Source organism: Oncorhynchus keta, chromosome 13, assembly GCF_023373465.1.
Source record: "Oncorhynchus keta strain PuntledgeMale-10-30-2019 chromosome 13, Oket_V2, whole genome shotgun sequence".
Lineage (NCBI taxonomy): Eukaryota > Metazoa > Chordata > Actinopteri > Salmoniformes > Salmonidae > Oncorhynchus > Oncorhynchus keta.
In genome coordinates, this window is record NC_068433.1 from 33,154,132 (window position 1) to 33,168,430 (window position 14,299).

Genomic DNA, 14,299 nt, shown 5'->3' on the forward strand with positions numbered 1-14,299 from the left:
CTTAGACGAAGATTAAATCATGTATGAGGAGGTTGTTTAGGTCTTATCGACTCAATCTGGAATGTTGCTGTGAGACCGAGGGCATCATGTGTGCCGATGTGTTTCCCTAAATATATCTTGATAACTTTCCTGGCACTTGGAGTCAATGAAACTGAATGAAATTATTTGAATAGTTATGCTTCTTGATGATATGTTGTACACTGCTCAAAAAAATAAAGGGAACACTAAAATAACACATCCTAGATCTGAATGAATTAAATATTCTTATTAAATACTTTTTTCTTTACATAGTTGAATGTGCTGACTACAAAATCACACATATTATCAATGGAAATCAAATTTCTCAACCCATGGAGGTCTGGATTTGGAGTCACACAAAATTAAAGTGGAAAACCACACTACAGGCTGATCCAACTTTGATGTAATGTCCTTTAAAACAAGTCAAAATGAGGCTCAGTAGTGTGTGTGTGTGTGTGGCCTCCACGTGCCTGTATGACCTCCCTACAACGCCTTGGCATGCTCCTGATGAGGTGGCGGATGGTCTCCTGAGGGATCTCCTCCCAGACCTGGACTAAAGCATCCGCCAACTCCTGGACAGTCTGTGGTGCAACGTGGCGTTGGTGGATGGAGCGAGACATGATGTCCCAGACATGATGTCCCAGATGTGCTCAATTGGATTCAGGTCTGGGGAACGGGCGGGCCAGTCCATAGCATCAATGACTTCCTCTTGCAGGAACTGCTGACACACTCCAGCCACATGAGGTCTAGCATTGTCTTGCATTAGGAGGAACCCAGTGCCAACCGCACCAGCATATGGTCTCACAAGGGGTCTGAGGATCTCATCTCTGTACCTAATGGCAGTCAGGCTACCTCTGGTGAGCACATGGAGGGCTGTGCGGCCCCCCCCAAAGAAATGCCACCCCACACCATAACTGACCCACCGCCAAACCTGTCATGCTGGATGATGTTGCAGGCAGCAGAACGTTCTCCACGGCGTCTCCAGACTCTGTCACATGTGCTCAGTGTGAACCTGCTTTCATCTGTGAAGAGCACAGTGCGCTAGTGGTGAATTTGCCAGTCTTGGTGTTTTCTGGCAAATGCCAAACGTCCTGCACGGTGTTGGGCTGTAAGCACAACCCCCACCTGTGGACGTCGGGCCCTCATACCACCCTCATGGAGTCTGTTTCTGACCGTTTGAGCAGACACATGCACATTTGTGGCCTGCTGGAGGTCATTTTGCAGTGCTCCTCCTTGCACAAAGGAGGAGGTAGCGGTCTTGCTGCTGGGTTGTTGCCCTCCTACGGCCTCCTCCACGTCTCCTGATGTACTGGCCTGTCTCCTGGTAGCGCCTCCATGCTCTGGACACTACGCTGACAGACACAGCACTTTCTTGCCACAGCTCGCATTGATGTGCCATCCTAGATGAGCTGCACTACCTGAGCCACTTGTGTGGGTTGTAGACTCCGTCTCATGCTTTCACGAGAGTGAAAGCACCGCCAGCATTCAAAAGTGACCAAAACGTCAACCAGGAAGCATAGGAACTGAGAAGTGGTCTGTAGTCACCACCTGCAGAATCCCTCCTTTATTGGGGGTGTCTTGCTAATTGCCTATAATTTCCACCTGTTGTCTATTCCATTTGCACAACAGCATGTGAAGTGTATTGTCAATCAGTGTTGCTTACTAAGTGAACAGTTTGATTTCACAGAAGTGTGATTGACTTGGAGTTACATTGTGTTGTTTAAGTGTTCCCTTTCTTTTTTTGAGCAGTGTATTACGTCATCTTACACACACACACACACACACACACACACACAGTTTTAAGATTGCTGTCTGTTAAAGATTCTCAACCAAATTTACTGAGCTTGTGCAATTATCAAATCAAATCAAATCAAATTTATTTATATAGCCCTTCGTACATCAGCTGATATCTCAAAGTGCTGTACAGAAACCCAGCCTAAAACCCCAAACAGCAAGCAATGCAGGTGTAGAAGCAATTATGACAAAATCAATGAACATATGAACCCCTAACAGTTGTGCAAAGTTGGTAGTCTTGTTCTAACATATTCACAGCTGTAATGGCTTCCAAAGTTGCTTCCACCAAGCATTCATTACATGTTATTTTTTATTAAATTGGAAAATGTTATTTTTCTTGTGTAGATCGGTAAAGAAATCATCAAATGTAATCAATTTTTTTTAAATGACATTTTAAGGCTGTGCAATTGGTGTACACTTTCACTGTTCCAATGTTTTGGCCTCAAGCTTCACGTTATTTCAATGTTTTTGGGGCTTTTTAAATGTCTGTTCAATTGCTTGCCATTCATTTGCCACACCCACACCATGTTTCGTCTCTCATTGGTCACTCACGAGACATACTCAACATTGTCCAATCATATTCATCGATCCAGTTGTCAGCATTTTTGATATAGACCCTTGTTTATTTCAGTTGTTTAGAGGTTGTGTCCCAATAATCTGTTATTTCTCATTAAGTGTGCACTTGTTCGCTTCCCTTTATGGATTTGAAAGGAAATGACTGGTATATGGAAACACCCTTTAGCCCATGCCTACACCAATCTAATGCTTATATATTTTTGAGTGGTGTATGAGTGCACACTTCAGGAAGAACGAGAGGTTATTTGGACTCACTCACCCACAGTAGTCACTGCATGGGAGTAATAATTCCTTTATTCATTTATTTTCTTTTCCCCGTTGTTTTTTCCGTTGGCCCGTTTGTTTGGTTTTCGTTCGGTCTTTGTGACCACAGCAAGTTGGAATAGATCAGGGTGATATCCCCGATCTCTCACAGGTCAGTGTACATTTTTCATCTCTCTCCTCTTCTGGCTCCACCAACATGCTTTCATCCATCTATCCGTCCATTCGTTCATGTTACAGCTGTCAGCCTCTCTCTTACTGTACATATTCGCTCCCTCTCTCCTTCGGTCTCACTTGCTCTCGCTCTTTTCTCTGTACTCAATCATTCACTCATTTTTCTCTTTGTCAAACTCTTAACAAGTTACCCTGTCTTATGCTTACCCTATGAATCTGTTGGTTCAATTTATTTAGTATTTATTTTTCAAATTATGATTTACACTGTAGGTCCAAATAGGCACTTGTAAAGAAAGTATTTAACTGGCTATATAAATACCAATAACTTAAGGCACCAAGCTTGATCGTGATGCAAACTGAAATATTGGATTTTGAGTGATACATAATTCCCATTCCCAGTATACCATTTAAAATAGTTCCTTTATCATTTTCCTCCACAGACCATTAAAGGATCATGCATTGTAGGTGGTGGGTTACTTACTGTAATGCTTTTAACCCTAGCATCCCTCCCACTAAAGGCATTTCACTGTGCACGTAACATTCAAACTTGAAACTATACTGCATCTCCCCTCCCCATACAGTATACACAGAGTTTTACAAATTGTTGACTCGCCATAGCTTGTGTTCTCTGACATCTTGACCTACCCACCCGGGGTTTGCATGTAGCCCTCGCCCCCTCACACGCACGCATGTAGCATTGTCCCTTCCTACACGCACGTGCGCACACGTAGACATGCATGAGTGCAGACACACTTTGTCCCGGGGAGGGGGGGAGAAAGGTCAACCATATGAATGAATTATGAGAAACGTATTCCTCTCCTCCCACCATTCAGACAGACAGACAGGCCTATGATAAAGAAAGCATTTTAGGGATTTTTAACATATTCATTTAAACTATATTTGACCCCTTGATTATTACATGAATGCATCATCGTAGTTGTAGCTATGACTTGAAAAGATTTCTGTCTTCAAACTTCAAAGCACATCTTGTTTTGAAAGATTGTCGGGGGATAACTAGCGATCAAAAAGGGGGAAACGAAACTATTCCCTCTTTCTTTTACTTTGCTCTTTTGTTCTCTCTCTACCTCACTTTCTTTCCTCTCTGTGTGTCGAGTGGAATGTTTGGGGAATACGTACAGGGTTCAGTCAGAGTTCCATGCTCAGTCTGTTTTTAACTTCTGTGCTTTCTTTGTAAGAGGGAATAGAACTGTGTGTGTGTGTGTGTGTGTGTGTGTCTGCTAATATTATTGATGTCTGATTTGGTCTCTAAACAATCTAAAGATAGTCTACTTTTGACCACAGCCGCATTGATCGTTCGCCTTGATGTCACCGTAGGTCAAAAGTGTTGCACCACACGGGGAATAAGGTGCCATTTGGTACACAACCTCCCATTTGAATTAATTTTCTCTTGGAATGTGTCTCAAATAGCACCCAAATCTCTATCTAGTGTACTACTTGTAGTGCGTAGGGTGCCATTTGGGACTCACCCTTAGTGAAAGCCAACGCGCCAGCCTTGCCCACTAGGCTATGCCCTCTCAGGATGTTTATATGTTGGCACAAACCAGACAGGACAGAACGGGGTTTATGTGCATGTTTCTCAACCTCCTCTGCTACCTTCCTTCCCCTCTGTTCTCTCCTCATTTTTCTGTTTGCTGAAACTTGCTATTATTAACCTACTAATACTGAGCAACCTATTCCCTATATAGTGCCATTTGGTCCGAAGACGTAGTTCTATTCTGGGAATTTGATGCATTGTGGGTCGACCTCTGGGACTAACAACCTTGTGTTTATTGATGTGTGTGAAGAAGTGAATGAGTGCGTCATGTCATGTGAAATAGAGGAAGAGCTGGTTCTGTCTCTCACCCCCCTCCCCTCTTCTGTTTTCTCTGCTTCTCCTCTTTCCAGGCTCCTAGTAGTCTCCTGGAGGCTCTGGAGCAGCACCTAGCCTCTCTGGAGGGGAAAAAGACCAAGGAACTCACCGCTGATACAAGGTACTGGACTGGCGAGACGATGAACACTTGGTGATATACATTATCGTAAAACTTGTTTAAGAAGCACACATTGGAAAGACATGTCCCCTCCTAATACCTCTGTTCTTGCCTCTGTCCTCTCCATAGAGCGTCCACCCTGTCCAGTGCGGTGTCGTCTCTGTCCAATACAGGCATGTCATTCAGCCGCATGGACGAGAAGGAGAGACAGCAGGCCTTAGAGGAGGAGCAGGCCAGACTGCAGGCCCTCAAGGTACAGGTAACACACCATTACACTAATGCATAAAATTATACTACACCGATGTATAATTTTACACAGCTACACTAACCACCACTACACTGGTGGACAGGGAGTTAAATATGTTACTACATCATTACAACAAATTACACTTCTGCACAAAATTACATTTACATATTTTACTTACCTTTAAGTATTTAACTTGGCAATCAGTTTTAAGAACAAATTCTTATTTACTATGACGGCCTACACCGGCTAAACCCGGACGACGCTGGGCCAATTGTGCGCAGCCCTATGGGACTCCCAATCATGGCCGGTTGTGATAGACTGGATTCGAACCAGGGTGTCTGCAGTGACGCCTCAAGCACTGAGAAGCAGTGCCTTGGACCACTGCGCCACTCGGGAGCCCTACATTATACCGTGACCTATTCAGATTTAACTGCCTGAAAACAGGGTGTCCGCGGGTCCTTAAAGTCTTACATTAATTTCTGATATAGTCTTAAAATGTCTTACGTTCCGTTTTCAAAAGTATAAAAAAAGCGACGTTGATGACTAGTGTTTCTGTTATTTTGTGTTTAATTGTTGCCACCCCAACCACAAAAAGAACAATTGAACATCAAACAATACTCTAGGCACACTTTCAAGATGTTAGAGAGCTGTCCAACCACGTGTACCTCTGTGTTTGCACGTCATGTGTGTGTACCAGTGTGATTCAGGCCGTTGCCAGAGGAAAGAACAAGGCAGCCTAAAATTTTATAGACAACATTAACTAGAGCTGGGACCATAAACAGGAAATTACCGACACCGACATTGCCTTCTTACCAAAGCAATGTCGGGGATTAGGCTACATAACGTTCCTGCAGATTTTTTTGTTCTAAAACCATTATTTGGTCAACAGTAATGCATTAACCTGCTTCCTGCTATAAAAGTATCTGCTGTGTCCGTTTCGCTGCTGGCTCTCACTCCCGCTACCCTCTTTGCACATGGCATACGGATAGTTGAGCAACATTTTTAAATGTAATTGCGGGAAAGACAGTTTTTAAAACGACTATTGTTACTGTTCTTAAACAAGAGTCTCAGCTTTGTGTGACAAATAAAACTACTTTATAAACGTCGTATGTAATTGAGATGCTCTGTCAACGGAGCGGAGCGTGCCATTTGCGGCGAATACATCAAGTAGCCTATACAGACCTACCAATGGAAAGTTTTTGTAGGACATTAAATTTGCTGTCAGATCAATTGCATAGCTATCTAGCAACAATATCGTATTTAGAGTTGGCAATCGATTAAGTTCCTACTTCCTCAGGTGGTAAATGATGTAGCATATAGGCATAGCCTAGGCCAATATGTCCAAAGAATTGTACGGCTTCCTCATCGATGACAAGCGTGCTCTTGGTTGCCATGACATCCTCCTACAGACAGTCCAGTGGAGCGGTGGCAACCCCTGTTTCAAAGCGGGTGAAGAACTTGTTTAGTTCATTGGCTGTAGAGGCACACACCCTCTCGTCCAGGCAGGGATTGATGCGTTGCCTACCTTTTTGAAGGGGGAGTTTGCCATATTCTTAATGCCCAACCAGGCAGACCGAGAGTCTCCCTGTAACATTATCTCCACTTTATCTGTGTACTGGCATCTCGCCTTTTTTTTATCTCTTTGTTCCCCTCTCTCTGTTCCCGGAGGCAAACACTTGTTTCTTCCTATTAAGCACCACTTTCGATTCTTTGTTGTTTGGAAATATCTTGCATGTTTTTTTTGGGCTCACCAAATTAACACTGAATTCAATATAGCCAGATATTACGTTAGTCATCTCGTTCAGGTCAGCTGATGATTCTTCAAATACACTCCAGGTGGTACAAACAAAGCATCACTGCAATTGATCAATACTGTCATTGTCCCACACCTGTATTTGTTTTTCCACCACCGTCTCCCTTTTGAGTAACCGTCTATAAGTTGGTCGTAGAAAACAGTGTTATGATCTGATCCATGCAGTGGAGGTCTGGCCAAGGATGAATACGCTTTGGGGACCGAGCCGTGACATAAATCTTATTTTTCCTTGTTAGACAAGTCACATACAGCATCAAGCTCTTGATCGAGGTTAAAAATGTCAGCTGCTTTGATACTGTTTGCTCTTGGATGGATATAAACAACTGTCAGAAAAAGCTGACAAACGTACTTTTACACCATCTTTCATTTAGCAGAACAGACTCCACCTCCGTGCTCCTTACCAGTAGCTTCACTGTCTGTCCATACGAGTGATCGAGAATCTGTCAGGGGTGACTTCAGTCAGGCACCGCTTCCGACAGCCAAGTTTCAGAGAAGGCCATCACACAGACCTCCCTGTATTCATATCGATACCGTGAGTTTGCCCGTAATTCGTCCATTTTCCCCTTAAGCGATTGGACCATGGAGAGCAGGGTAGTTGGAATCTTTGTTTTTGTTCCTCTGCATAGTAGTCCTTCACCCAGGTTGTTGTGTCTCACGATCTCTGCAGGTATGTCCCCTTTGATCGGTTCTCCCGAACGTGAGTTGTTACATTGTAAAAGATTTAGTTTCTGCAGTAGCGGATGTGTGGTGCCCGCAACTTTTTCGTAGATTCGCGTGCTGTTTCAGGTACCACCAAAAGTCATCCAAGTAGGAGAATTATCCACTGCACGCACTTTATGTCCCTTTACCGTAGCTTAATCAGTAATCCGATGCAACATAAAACACTATTAAACTACTAAAAGCAAAGCAACAAAAACGGACGAGTTTAAACAACGTACCTGGAACAAACGCTGCAGGCCACCACTGCGCAGCGCCCCAAGACTGATTTGGAGCCTGCTCAGTCTGACGCTGCTCAGTCTGTGTCAAGCATGAATCCTTTAGTCTTACCCAACTTTGTTTGGTAACTGTGTGTGTTTTTCTGTGTTTCTCCAGGACCAGCGTCTGAAGGAGATTGGCATGTCCACTCCATCTGCCTCCCCCAGTACACAGTCTATGGGCAGTGTCAACAACAACCACCACAACACCAATCAAGGCATGGAGCTATTCAGTGCACCCTCCACCAACAGGTACTACTGTTATAACATGGTTACTACAGGTCGTAGGAGGTTATCTAGTGTTATAAAGGTATGATTCAATTATTCTATTCAGATTTATGTTGATTCTTTTGATTATAGATTCTCTCTGCGATTTTTTTTTTGGGGGGGGGGGTTTCAAAGGTTGGTATCAGTTTGTTTTGTTGACTTAAAGGGATTGTTGAGGCAATCTATATTTCAGTGGAATTATCCTTACCTTGAGTTGTTTCTCAAGCCAGAAGTTACCATAATAGCATTGTCAAAATTCATTAATGTAAACCGATATTAGCAAAACTGCCTCAAAAACACGTAGCGTCGATACTCACGAAAAACCTGTCCATGTTTTCCCCGCAAGAATGTTACTTTTCTAGTAATATCTGAATGCTGAATATCTGTATATTCCATTGCTCTGATAGTGCCATCAAGCCACCTGTGAGTGCCCAATGGTATATACAACTTTATTGTCCATGTTACAGAAACAGAGAGACTACATGAGGAAATGTAGCCTCACAAATCCAGCGACTATTTCAGCAGTATGTATGTTAGAAAATTGTGAACTCCACCAACTACCGAACTTGGTTTTGAAGTGTTTTTGAGCAGGTTACAGCTTGCGAACATTGGTTTGGTTGTTTACATTCATGAGTTTTGATGATGCTAACTCCTATCTGTGGCATAACATTGATTATTGTGCATTCTGTCACTGGGCCTTAATGCACAACTCAATGTAAGGTAAATTCCACCGAAATATATAGATTTCACCTGAACTAACCCTTCAGTTGTTGATTGTTTGGGCATAAGGGCAATATGAATCACATTTATTTACTCATTGATTTTCTTTCCCTCTTCCCTGTCTCCTCTTATTTCTCTCTCTCTAGCATGCCCAACCTCAGTAGTGATCTATTTGACCTGCAGCCAGCCTTCCTACCTGCTGTCCAGAGCACTCCCTCGATCTCTACAGCCACCAGTGCCTGGGGAGGTAGGTCACACACACATTTGGACACACACGTGCATGCTATATACACATGGAAATTCACACACACAGTTTTTATCGACTTAACCTCCTGAACTTCAGGTTCAGATCCGGGGCAGAGATGTATAGTGTTGATTAGCTGTGTATTATGTCACACACACGACACAAGTTTCAGTTAACACGTGTGTTCTGACAAGCCTCTGTCTTTAAAGTCAGGTGGCTTTTCAACTTTACAAATTCATGCTCATGTGTCTCTGAGTTCTCTTCATGTCTTCAGTCATTCATGTGTTCGTTTATCCATCAGTTAATTCACTTGTTTCATCCACTTATCGTCCATCCATTCAGCCATGACTTTCTCATCCGCTAGAAGCACCGACACGGCTGAAATATTGTGTTTTAACATTTTGTCCAATAAACATTAATTTAAAGAACATATGGTTTGACAGACACCGATACCAACCAACCCAGAAGTTGAATAGAAACTTTACAATAGTAATATGTAGCCTTTATGACCTTTGTCCCCTAGGTGCTGCTGAGACAGCTGAGTCCTCCATGAGTGTAGATTTTGACGCTGTTTTCGGGGGCGGGGCTAGAAGACAGGCCAATTACGACGTACAGCCTGCCACCGATGGTAAAGAGACACAACGGCTACGTCCCAAATGGCAACCTATTCCCTTTATAGTACACTACTTTTCACCAGGGCACTATATAGGGTGCCATTTCGGACACAGACAACCCTAAATAAACCTACTAAACAACCTCTGACTTAGCTTACTGCTCCCCTATAACAACTATAATCAATTACTTTTAGTGCTGGTTCATATCTCTGATTTGGTTTAGCTAATGGCCCGCTAAGTAAATCAACCTTTTCAGGCTTGGGCCTGTATCCACAAATCGTCTTAGAGTAGGTGTACTGATCTAGGATCAGTTTTTCCTTTTTAGATCCTAATGAACACAATTATATGGACATATACCATATCAGCAATCTTACTCTGAGATGCTTTATGGATACAGGCTCTGGTTTAGATTTCTGGTTGGATTTTGCTATGGGCCAGCTAATCCTTTAGGCCTGGGGTTTCTGCTACCACAGTTTCCATTTGTGTGTTTTTAAAGCCTTCAGTAGGAATTTCCTGGTGGTGATCTCACTCCATTCCATCTGTTTGTAACTCATCTCTTTCTCTCTGTGTGCGTGGCTTGTCATCGAAGTCCGTTCCTAATCGCCTGTCACTCATCCATTTGTTGTTGTCCACACAGTCCCACACTCTACACAGACAATCCATCTCTTTGGAGGCACTGAGGTGGTACCTTTCCATCTGTTCTCCTCCATCTCTTTCCCTCATCTATCCTCTACTCCCTCCATTCTCAGCCTTTCCAAACAATTAGCTTAATAGTTAACTCCTCTTTCTTTGTAAAACTAGATTTTTCTTTCTTTCCTGCCCTCTGATCTGTATGTTATGGTGAGTGGGCTATTTTTCTGATTCTTTCCTTCGCTCTCCCTTCCTCCTTGTGCTAGTTGTCTCTGATCCTTCCCTTCTGTTTCCTGCTTGCAAAGCAGGAAGTTCTTACTTCATGAATGTGGCCTATGGCCAGATTGCACCCTATTCCCCATTGGACTCTGGTCAAAAGTAGTGCCCTACATAGGGAATAGAGTTACATTTGGTACGCATAGCTATGTCAGCACAATGTCCAGAAGCTAGATATCGCTTCTTAGACAAATATTATTTGTCCTTTTTTTTGTTTTCGCTTCCTCACTTTTTCTGTGATGGGAGGATAAGGAGTGATGGGAGGTGGCAGCTGTCTGTGCAGCTCTGTTGTGCTCCCTGTCTTTTTTTTTCTCCCCCACGCTACTTTGTCTTGCCCTCCTTCGATCGTTCTTCCTCTTCTGTCACACACTCTGATTGCCCCTATTTGTCTCTTTCCTCTCTCCCTTCTCTGTCCCTCCCTCCCTCCCTCCCTCCCTCCCTCCCTCCCTCCATCATCCCTTTTCCTACCTCTCTCCTAGTTGAGGGCAATGTGTTCCTATTTTTAGAATGACCGTTGACAGACCATTGTGGTACTAATGTAATGGTTGCACAGTGAAATACTCCATGACTGCATCCCAAATGGCAGCCTTGTGGGCCTTGGTCTAAAGTTATGCGCTATATAAGGAATAGTGTGGGATGAAGCCATGCAGTGTAACCAGACCAATCAGCCCTGTACAGTAATAGAGTAGTATACCACACACGCACCGGTCAGCCTACAGTACAGCCTCAATAAGTGTAATGACTCAACAACATGACACCAGAAGCACATAAATCCATCATAACACAAATATAGCTACTGCTGCTGAGCCTAGAAATGGAAGGAATGGAACAAACACCCATTTCTCATTCTGCTACTGAGGCCGACTAGAAACTGAAGGAGTAGACAGGGCACATCTACTGTTTTAGTCTAGATATGGAATTAATATAATCCGTCAGCATAATGACTCCACAACATGTCAGCCACAAGGAACTACAGTGCCTTCAGGAAGTATTCATACCGATGACTTATTCCACATTGTTGTTAGACTGATTTCAAAATGGATTAAATATATTTTCTAACCCATCTACACACACTACCCCACAATAAATGTTTTGCAAATGTATGAAATTAAATACATAAATATTTAATTATTCACACCCCTTTGCTATGACACTCCAAATTGAGCCCAGGTGCCTAAAATTACCTTTAATCATCCTTGAGATGTCACTACAACATGATTGGAGTCCACCTGTGGCCAATTAAATTGTTTGGATTTTGAAGGAAACACCTGTATAAGGTCCCACAGTTGACAGTGCATGTCAGAGCAGAAACTATACCATGAAGTTCAGGTAACTATCCGTTGAGCTCTGGGTGAGAATTGTGATGAGGCATATATCTGAGGAAGGGTTTAAAACAATTTCTTGAATGTTAAAAGCTTCCACGAGCATTGGGGAATGGGGTAAAATACAGAACTACCCAGGCTGGTCAGACAGCCTCTAGGCACAAACTGAACAACCAGGCAAGAACAACCTTGGTCAGGGAGGTGACCAAGAACCCAACGACCTCTCTGACAGAACTACAGAGTTCCTTGGCTTAGATGGGAGAACCTGCCAGAAGGACAACAGTCTCTACAGCACTTCACCAATCTGGGCTTTATGGGAGAGTGGCCAGACAGAAGTCACCCCTGAGAAAAAGGCACATGACTGCACGCCTGGAGTTTGCAAAAAGGCACGTCAAAGACTCTGGAGTGGCAGAAGAGTCTGTGGTCTGATGATGATACAAAAATGAAACTCTTTGGCCTGAATACAAAGTGCTATGTTTAACACCATCCCTACCGTGAAGCATGGGGGTGGCAGCATCATGCTATGGGGATGCTTTTTGGTGGCAGAGACTAGTATGGATCAAGAGAACAATGAATGGAACCAAATATAGCCAAGTCTTTGATAAGAACCTGCTTCAGAGTGCTTATGACCTTAGACTAGGGTGAAGATTTACTTTTCAACAGGACAATGACCCCAAGCATACAGCCAAAGCAACACTGAAATGGCTTCAGAACAAGAATGCGAAAGTCCTTGAGTGGCCCAGCCAAAGCCCAGACTTGAATCCCATTGAAAATCTGTAGAAAGACTTAGATTGCTCCCCAACTAACTTAACAGAGCTTGAGGTAATCTGTAAGGAAGAATTGGAGGAAATCCACAAATCCAGATGTGCAGAGCTTATGCAGACATACCCAAGACGACTCCAAAGCTCTAATCGCAGCCAAAGTTGCTTCTACAAAGTATTGACTCAGGGGTGTGAATAATGCAAAAATGTCAGACATGTTTTATTTTGTTATTGGCTATATGTGTAAATGGGTGAGGGGGGGATATATTTAATCCATTTTGAGTTCAGGCTGTAAAGCAAATAAAACTGAATTCTTTCAAGGGATATGAATTATTTCTGAAGGCAATGTAAATCCAGCACAACACATACTGCTGCTCAGCCTAGAAATATGGTGTATAGACGGAACACATCTACTGAACCCTGAGTGTAGAAATAAAAGGGAACACATCCTTTTTATCTTCTGTACGTGTCATGATACTGAACAGATGCTTTGTGATCCCACAGCCTGATCTTGCCTCCCAAGTCCTCTTTTCTCTTGCTTGACTCAAATCTTTCCTGCATGTGCGCTGCTTTTCTTTTAACCTCATATCCCATCTGTGTGTGATACTTGACCATGCTTTGTGTTTGTCTTATCTCTGTGTATGAATAATGTAATTAATTTATGTCTCCCTGTATCTTTCCTCCAGGGTTTGATGCTCTAGGGGACCTGCTGAAGCCCACAGTGCCCAGCCACAACCAGGCTCCTCCCATGGCCCTGCACCACCCTGGTCATCCCCATCCAGGGCACCCAGGAGGCAAGCTGCTGCCCAATGACCTTGACTCGTCCCTTGCCAACCTTGTTGGCAGTGAGTACTGTATAGATGACATATATTGTTCTTTTGTATCCTCACATCTGTCTGTTCCCGCCTCTTTCTCCCCTCTGCCTCCTCCATTTGTTTTGGTTTCTTTCGCTTTGTGTTCTCCTTACTTCTCATGTGACTATTTCTCCCTCCCTCTTCTCTCACCCTTGGTCTTGTCCTCTAGTGAATGTCTGCTAGTGGTAGAGATGTCAATAGAAACAGTTAGGCCATCCGCTACCATTAGCCTGGTCCATCTGCCAGAGCTCTTGCCTGAGAGCCATTGGTGGGAAGGGAGAGGACACACAGAGAGAGGAACCCAGTAGGGAAGCACTGGTCTCAGTCTACTGTAGGTTTAACAGCCTTCACTACCCCCTCCCAGGGCTGGCCGGCTCTCTCGTTCTGTCTGCCTGTCTCACTGTCTTTTAGATAGACTCGCTCACTTTTTTCAAACCCTCTGATGCTTTTTCCCTCTTCTTTCTCATACTCACTTCCTTGTTCCATTGCTTTCTTTTGCTCTCCTCTTTCTGTCTCACCATCCCTTGCTCTCTCTCGTCCTCAGATCTGCAGTTCGGAGGAGCCCCAGCCAAGAAGTAAGTGTAGGAGTTGTGATGTGTGTCTGCATGCGTGTGTGGGTCTCTCTGAGTTGGGAAGTGATGTAGTGCCAGATTACTTCAGCATTTTCCCTAGACAATAGAAGGCTTTGGCGGGCTGGCATCCTATAGTTCTCCAGTCTCAGATAGCCCCTGCTCAAAATAGTCTACTTCAAGACATGAGAAACAAA

General features: G+C 43.6%; 1 protein-coding gene across 1 annotated transcript in view; it reads left to right on the forward strand.

The window, feature by feature from the left end:
• si:ch211-200p22.4 (phosphatidylinositol-binding clathrin assembly protein) overlaps nt 1-14,299 on the forward strand; it is a 60,406-nt gene that overhangs the window by 38,291 nt on the left and 7,816 nt on the right. Inside the window, 8 exon segments of the mRNA XM_052460030.1 lie at nt 2,762-2,803; nt 4,729-4,814; nt 4,941-5,064; nt 7,964-8,097; nt 8,979-9,079; nt 9,600-9,704; nt 13,366-13,524; nt 14,078-14,108. Coding sequence (XP_052315990.1) covers nt 2,762-2,803; nt 4,729-4,814; nt 4,941-5,064; nt 7,964-8,097; nt 8,979-9,079; nt 9,600-9,704; nt 13,366-13,524; nt 14,078-14,108 — 782 coding nt within the window.